The 8,266-nt window shown below is 45.6% G+C and overlaps 1 protein-coding gene across 1 annotated transcript; it reads right to left on the bottom strand.

Moving 5' to 3' along the window:
- Positions 1 to 1,782: 1,782 nt before the first annotated feature.
- On the bottom strand, positions 1,783 to 7,787 carry Rps7 (ribosomal protein S7). Its single transcript, XM_027937848.2, has 7 exons — positions 7,713 to 7,787; positions 7,435 to 7,518; positions 7,283 to 7,354; positions 6,616 to 6,759; positions 5,382 to 5,446; positions 2,412 to 2,562; positions 1,783 to 1,893 (listed from the first exon to the last, which is right to left on the bottom strand). Exons 2-7 carry the CDS (start codon positions 7,507 to 7,509, stop codon positions 1,816 to 1,818), a joined length of 585 nt encoding a protein of 194 aa, XP_027793649.1. The 5' UTR covers positions 7,510 to 7,518; positions 7,713 to 7,787; the 3' UTR covers positions 1,783 to 1,815.
- Positions 7,788 to 8,266: the final 479 nt, after the last annotated feature.

Below are 8,266 nucleotides of genomic sequence, written 5' to 3'. Positions count from 1 at the left end.
ATTTTTATTTTTTTACTCTTTATACTTGTACTTTTTTTTTTTTGCATTACAATTCTTATTACACATATATACCACAATTTTTCATGTCTGTTTGTATATAAATCAGGTTGACACCCAATTCGTGTCTTCATACATGTACTTTGGATAATGATGCTCATCACATTCCACCATCTTTGCTAATCCCCTGCCTCTCCCTTCCCTCCCTCCCCTCTTACCTATCTAGATTTCATCTATTCGTCCCATGCTCCCCCTCCCTACCCCACTATGAGTCAGCCTCCTTGTATCAGAGAAAACATTTGGCATTTGTTTTTTGCACTGTCACTTTTTGAGTGGTGGTCAAACATAAGCTTCTACTAGATTTCCTTCATCTACGAGTTGTAAAATTTCAGACATTTCCACTGTTTTGTGGTGCTGGGGATTGAATTCAGAGCCTCGCATGCTACCACTGGGCTACTACCCCAGCTATAATGAGACTCTGGGATAAAACTGGAAATGGTCCCTAAACCTTTCTGCATAGCAAAGCACTAATTGTAGCTGAAGCAGTGAGACGACTTCATTTTGAAAAGCTTGCCTCAGTACTTTACAGCAACTGTAAACCCCGCTCCAGGCTTAGTTTACTTTCTTGATTTTAATAATTATCACATCTTTGACTTTGAAGAATATGAGTTTAGAATTCACTTTAATAAGAGGGCTGTGAGCTAGACTTGGGAGCTGAGGCAGGAGATCAAAAGTTCCAAGATCAGCCTCAGCAACTTAGCAAGGCCCTGATCAAGACTGTCTGAACACATGAAATGAAAAGGTCAGGGACGTGTGGCTCAGTGGTGGAGGACGCCTGGGCTCAACCCTCAGTGACAAAACAATGTACACAGGGGAAAGCTGAGGGGCACCTGACCATCACCATTGTGACAGAAAATCTCCACTACCACTTTGCAAGACAAAGATAGACGCAAATGGAAGTAGCACATCTTTTTTTTTGAGAGGACAGAGAATTTTATTTATTTATTTATTTTTTTAGTTCTCGGTGGACACAACATCTTTGTTTGTATGTGGTGCTGAGGATCGAACCCGGGCCACACGCATGCCAGGCAAGCGCGCTACCGCTTGAGCCACATCCCCAGCCCCGAAGCAGCACATCTTTGGCTGAGCTTCCCATCCTGCAATTGTGCAGCTGTTATTACAGACCAACCAAAATTCTGCACTTATCCTGGTATTCTGGTAATCTTTGTTCTTGCAAAGTAATTAGAAAATATTGAACGTTTTATGGGACTGGGGTTGTTACTCAGTACTAGAGTGCCTGCCTCACATGCGTGGGGCATTGAGTTCAATCCTCAGCACGACATAAATAAATAAAGGTATTGTGTCCATCTACAACTAAAAATTTAAAAAAACACATTGAACATTTTAAATGTTTAACAAGTGGTTACAAAGCCAACTGGAACTCTTTGACAGACTGGAAAGCCATTTCCAAGTTTTTGGAATCTTACAGGATAATCTAACTTAAAACAGAAGAATCTCCCAAAGGCCATCTTAAAATACACTTAATCCTTATACTAGTTTCAAAAGGCAATTATGTTCTCACGTATGTTTAAAGGTTCTTTTCATGGAGATATTTTTGCTTTGTTTTAACCCCTCTGAGGTGTTTCTAGTGATAGTAGCAGCATTGTTGAAAATCCTGACACATACGTAGGTCCCTCTGTGCAAATTCTCTAGTCTTCACAGGAAGCCACTAAAACAGAAGCCCGTATCTACGCAATCTTAAATACAGAATACCCGAAAACAGGCTACTGTAAACGACAGTTTATTTAATCATTTTGTTTACAACTGAAACTCTGGGAATTCAAAATTAACATCCTTGCCTGTGAGCTTCTTATAGACACCAGAAAAGGTTTCAACCTACAAGGAAAAAAAAAAAAAAAAAGAATCACAAACTTAAATAAATGCACACACAGACCCCAAAACCTGATGTCTGTGAAAATGCCTGGCATGATTTTCCTCCTGGACAACCAGGGATGAAAACTCCTCAGGGCATCCCTCCAGAATCCCAGGACCAGGGACAAGCTCGACTCCAGCCTCCCTGGACAGACTCTGCATCCTGACACAGTGCCGTTCCTCCTCTGCAGCACATGGATGAAGCCAGGGGGTCAGCGGGTGTCCCCCACCACCCACCCCGATGTGTGAAAACACAAGCCTTCCTCAAAGCCAATCCCGGGTCACTTCCATTCTTCCTAACAAAAAGGTAGAGAAATTCAAGTGTCCAATTTCTAAAACATCCCCAATTCAGAACCTGGCACAGAGTCCAAAGGACTTGGGTCGAGGTGGCAAAGGAACAGCCAGCCCTGAGCCAGACAGGCGGCCCTGGGGTGCACCCTCCTCCCAGCAGTCAGGCCCCTCCACCAGGATTAGCCCCCCACCTTGTGTTCCACGTTGTTCTGCTGTGCTTTGTCCAAGTGAACTTTTATAAGCCGGCTGCCATCCAGCTTCACACGAATCCTCTTGCCCACAATTTCACTCGGGAAGACCAAGTCCTCAAGGATCGCATCATGCACAGCTGTCAGAGTACGGCTTAAAAAATAAGCAGAAAAATTAAGCAATCTAGCAATGTCTGTGCCCTAGTAAGCCCCGGAGGACACCTCTCAGTCAAAACAAAACTCCTGAAATCCAACCTTTGATGGAAGAGAGTTAACAGTTCTGTCTCTTCTATTTTAAATGTGACACCCTGGTAAACTACATGTGCACCAAGCCATTGTGAGGACTTATCTCTATTTTCACACGGTTTTTAAAATAACCTCTTTACTACTTTGTGGATCCTTGTCCAAAGTAATCTTTCAAAAATACCAATATGATCACATAATTTACCCACTAAAGGTCCTTTAAGAGCTCTCCATGGCCTCTTAAGATGTCACCAAAACTCCTGTACTATTCCATCCCAAAAGGTGCTGTTCTCTCATAGTTCTGGGATGGCGGCCCCAGCCAGGTGGACCCTGATTTTCCATCCATCCCCATTATGTAAATGACACGGACACCTGTTCCTTACTGGAGCAGCACCACCAAGCTCACCAGCTGCCCAGCTGCTGCCTCACCTACCAATCAAAAGGTTCAACTGCACAGTCCTTGATTCACAATGTGATTATACCTGGTAAACCCATCAGCAGCAGGAAACACAGAAAGTCAAAAACATATTTAACACACCTGAACTGCTGAGCGCCCTAGCTTAACAAGAGTCCACTGTGGACTGCCAGTTGTTCCCTCTTGAGATCATGAGGCTGACCAGGAGCTGTGGGCTCACCGCCACTGCCCCACATCATGAGGACTGTATCACATATCACTAGTCTGGGAAAAGAGCCAAATTCAGAATTCCAAGTACAGTTTCTATCGCTTTTGCATGACTTTACAGTCAAATCAAGCCAGGGACCATCTGTAATTCCCAAGTTTTGGGTACCTACTATGTACCACAAGATGCCAGGATTGAGTCAAGAGACAGTTCTTATTTTTGACATTTAAAGCAGACTGATATTGTGGCTACTTGTCTAGATCTCAGTCACCACAGGGTGGGTAACAGACACTACGTCGTGCTCATTTGTATTTCCTATCTGGCAGTACCCACACACACAGGAACTGCTTTCTAGTGGATCTCAGGATCCACGTTCCAAAGTCTTCATCAACTTTCACAAAGTCATTACTACTCATTAGTGAAACATTCTTATAGTACTTGGAAAACACACCACTGTGAAATTAGTCAATTACTTCCTTTAAAATGTAAACTAAGGGCTGGGGATGTGGCTCAAGCAGTAATGCGCGTGGGGTGCTGGGTTCGATCCTCAACACCACATAAAATAAAAATAAAGATGTTGTGTCCACCGAAAACTGAAAAATAAATATAAAAATTCTCTCTCTCTCTAAAAAAAATGTAAACTAAAACAGAAACAAAGCTATTCTTAAGAGTCATCTCTCAAATTCTGTTTTTAAAAATCATTTAAAACGGGAAACAAGGGCAATGCAACTTTAATAATCACAAACCATGGGACTGAAGTTGTTCAGAGGGAAAGAACCCTTACATAGCCAAAAATATGAGGGGTGGGGCTACTGAAAAGCAAAATCAATCTGAGAGCAGGTAACCAGACTGGAAAAGTGGCATAATCACCACAACCTGTTAAATGTATCTCAGGGAGCGGGAGAGTAAGATCAGAAGTCCATCTCACTTCTGCCTCCATCCCCAACTACGTCCACCTCCACTGTACCTAGCTCGCTTTCCTCAACAGCTAAGAACTGAGGATTTCCCTTTCATTCTATCCTTTGCTGAAAAAATGGACAGACTCATCTTTTACATCACTGCTCTATTATACTGTATAAATGCCTACATGAATCAACCTGACCTCTACATCTAGAATGAACTCCACAGAGGAAACCAATGTCACTCGGTCAAGATTCTTAGTGAATAGCTTAGGAAGAGCCAAGTCCTGGCTGAGAACATCTGGAAATCACAGGTTTGTGAGGACAGAGCATCAATCAAGGCTGCAGATCCGGGAGACAGTCCCTTAGCTGTGTTCCTACGCTCAATTAATTCCTCACAGGTTTTCAGAACTGGGATTCCAAACCCCTTCTACCTTCTAAGTGTCAAGATTTTAAAAAAGAAGCGGGTTAAAAGAAAAAAAAAAAAAAAAAAAGAAGCTAGTCTCGAGCCTGTGATCTTCCTACCTATATCTGCCTCCTGGGATTACAGGTGTGCACCAAGGCACCAGGCCCCCAAAATCCTGAATTCTTATGCCACTCCCACTGCCCATGAAACAAATTCAAAGTTCTAGAAAATCAGACACTTCCTTTTCCCATCCTCAGGCCCCTCTCCCGTCTCTTACACCCATGGTAACAACAATCCCTGTTACACCCACAATACTAAAGTTCCCATCTCTATTTTCTAGGTATTCATAGAACAACTTGAGTTTTAAAACTTGTCAGCACTTTTAGTTAACTGAGCAAACTCTCCTGGGCTTGGGTCCGTTTTCTCATCCATGAACTAGGGAAAACAATACTATGATACATTCCTAAGTGCGCCACTTCTGGCAGTTAGAGAAACAGCCAGAATAGTTTTTTCTCAAATTGGTCCCTAGGGAAGAGTCTGCAGGGATCCTGGAATCCAAAATTTGAGAAATCAACTACTAGAGACACTAAAAACACAAGGCCTAGTTCAGGAAGTCAACTATTAAGTAAGGCTATGCCAAATAAGCTGAAGCATCAGAAGGGCACCTCACTTCTACCTCCATCCCCAACTATGTCACCTCCACTGTACCTAGCTCGCTTTCCTCACGCCTAAGAACTGAGGGTCTGGAATCAGTTCTACAGAGGAAACCAATGTCACTCGGTCAAGATTCTTAATGGATACTCACCTTCTTGGACGCTTCTGCTTGTTTTTCGTGCGGCTTTTTCGAGTTGGTTTAGGCAGAATTCTCCTCTGTAAGGTAAAAATTATATGAGGAAAAAAAAAAAGAGCCATAAGTTGACAGAAAGCTAATAATTGTTGGGTTTTTTAATATTTTTTTTAGTTGTAGATGGACACAATGCCTTTGTTTTTATTTTTTCATGTGGTGCCCGGGATCTAACCCAGTGCCTCATGCATGCTAGGCAAGTGCTCTACCACTGAGCCACAACCCTGACCTAACTGTTGGTTTTAAAAGAAAAAAAGTCGGGGCTGGGGATGTGGCTCAAGCGGTAGCGTGCGCGCCTGGCATGCGTGCGGCCCGGGTTCGATCCTCAGCAACATATACAAAGATGTTGTGTCCGCCGATAACTAAAAAATAAAAAATATTAAAATTCTCTCTCTCTCCCTCTCTTTAAAAAAAAAATAAATAAAAGAAAAAAAGTCAAAAGTTTAGGAAAAACCTAGACCAAACAACTGAGGAACCCCTTTCTATAAAATTACTTCCAGAATTTTCAATAATTCAGAATCCACAGCTTATTTTACCTAAGTAAAACTCCCATATTTCTGACATCTCCCCATATTCAACAAAGCCCACTATGCAACACAGGCAGAAGATGGTTGATAGACCCAGAGTACTACTACTTTTTATAATATTTTTTAATTGTTGATAGACCTTAGTTTTACTATTTATATGTGGTGCTAAGAATCAACCCAGTGCCTCACACATGTGAGGCAAGTACTCTGCCACTGAGCCCCAACCCCAGTCCCAAAGTACTACTTCTTATATTCCCAATCAGTCTTGGCCCTTTATTCCCCACAGACTAGTTTGCACCAAAGCCAGATGTGAAGTTAAAACACTCATTTGCTCCCTTCTCTACAAGGTATCCAGGGGCATCTTTCAATCTCAGAGCCCATGTCAGATTCAGCAGAGGATCAGCACAACCTCCCAGGCCCTCGTCTGGTCTGGCTGCCCTGTGAGCAGCCCACTAGACACTAATGGCACTGTATCATGGAAAGCCCTTCTGACTCCTCAAGAGAACGTATTCAATCACTTAACTCAACATGACCACAACTTCCCGGCACCCTACCCAGCGTGCTTGTACTCTTAACAGGGTTGCTGTCTGCACTGTGATTACCAACACAGCTTAAACCAAAGTACTTGGTCAAACTCAGGAAAAAGAACCTTTCACAGTAACAGATACCTGAGCAATAAAAACCACATGCTTCCCACTGAACTTCTTCTCCAATTCACGCACAAGCCGGACTTGGATTTTCTGAAAAGATTTCAGCTGAGGAACTGGCACAAATATGATGATAGCTTTCCGACCACCACCAACTTCAATTTCCTTAAAAAAAAAAAAAAAGGTCAACAAGCTGTCACAGACCAGACCCCCTGTCTCACTGAGAGATGCCTTTATCCCTTCTAAACATCACTTTGCTATGGTTTGGACCTGGCTTGAGTGTGTGCGCAGGTCCATGAGTTGCGACCTAAGCCCACCGTGAACACGGCTCACCCACAGGGCCTTCAAGCCCACTGCAGGTGGCTCTGTGAGGGCCCGGCCTGTCCTTTGCCATGTGATGCCAGACAGAGCCCCTCCAGAGCGGAGTCAGACGAGCCTTCCCCAGCACCTACCTCGGCTCGGCCTCCCCACGCCGGGCACACCTGGCACGCCCAGCTTTTGGCTCGTGAACCTAACGACGACCCTGCACGCAGGCCCGGTCTCCTCTCCCCGAGGCCAGGCGGCGCAGGCACTGACTCCAACACCGACGGCCGGCGGTCCTGGGCACCACGCCGAACCTCCCCACGCACCGCGGGTGCGACTGGGCGCAGTTTCGCGGAACCCCGGCGGCCCGCCCGGCCCCGCTCACCTTGGCCGCCGTGATGTTCAGCTCCCGCAGCTGGGCCTTGAGGTCCGAGTTCATCTCCAGCTCCAGCAACGCCTGCGGGCAGACACAGCGTGGGCGCCCGCCCCGCGCGCCCGCCCGCCCGCCCGCCGGGTCCCGCCCGCGCGGCCACTCACCTGCGAGATGCCCGACTCGAACTCGTCCGGCTTCTCGCCATTGGGCTTCACGATCTTGGCGCTCGAGCTGAACATGGCGCGATCCTGGGGGAGCACGCGCGGTCAACGGGTCGGCCGCCGCCCGCCCGGCCTGCCAGGGCCATCGGCGGGCGCGGGCCGGGTAATCCACTGCATCCCACCGCCGAGGCGAAGGGCCCACAGTCCCGACAGACCCCATGGGGCCTTTTCCCCGAAGCCAGCCGAAAAGCGCGGCAGAGCTTAGGCCCCGTACCACCTACCTTGAAGAGAGCCGGCTTAGAAAGAGGCCCAGTTCTCGCGAGATCTCATCATATCCCGGAGGCGGAAGGAAAGAGGCGGGAACACCAAAAATAGAGAGGCGGAAACCGGAAGAACCACTGAGAAGCCGCAGGACAACTAGAGCGTCCCGGAAGTGGGTCCCGAGCTCGAGTGTGTGAGCTTCGCTGGTTGGTGCTAGAATGCGGTACTGGGTGTCCCCTGGTTGGGAATCGGGTTAATACATACGTCATAAAACGAGCTGGGAAATACTTCTTTGTGTTCTGTTTTCTGGAAAAGACTGGAAAATTGAAATTAATTCGGCTTGGAGCATTTTGACAAATTCTGTGAAATCAGAGGATTTCTTTTTTCAATTTTTAAAAATAATTACAGGACTATTCAAATTATCTATTTCATATTGGGTGAGATTTGGTAGTTGGTGCTTTTTAAAGAACTGGTCCATATCATCTAAGTTGTCCAATTTATGTGTGCTAGCAAAGTAACCAAGTAGGAATGTGATGCGAGAGCCCACAGAATGGGAGAAAATCTTTGCTTTTTT

Source organism: Marmota flaviventris, chromosome 14 (genome assembly GCF_047511675.1).
Source record: "Marmota flaviventris isolate mMarFla1 chromosome 14, mMarFla1.hap1, whole genome shotgun sequence".
Taxonomy (NCBI): domain Eukaryota; kingdom Metazoa; phylum Chordata; class Mammalia; order Rodentia; family Sciuridae; genus Marmota; species Marmota flaviventris.
This window is presented reverse-complemented; position numbering and strand designations above follow the sequence as displayed.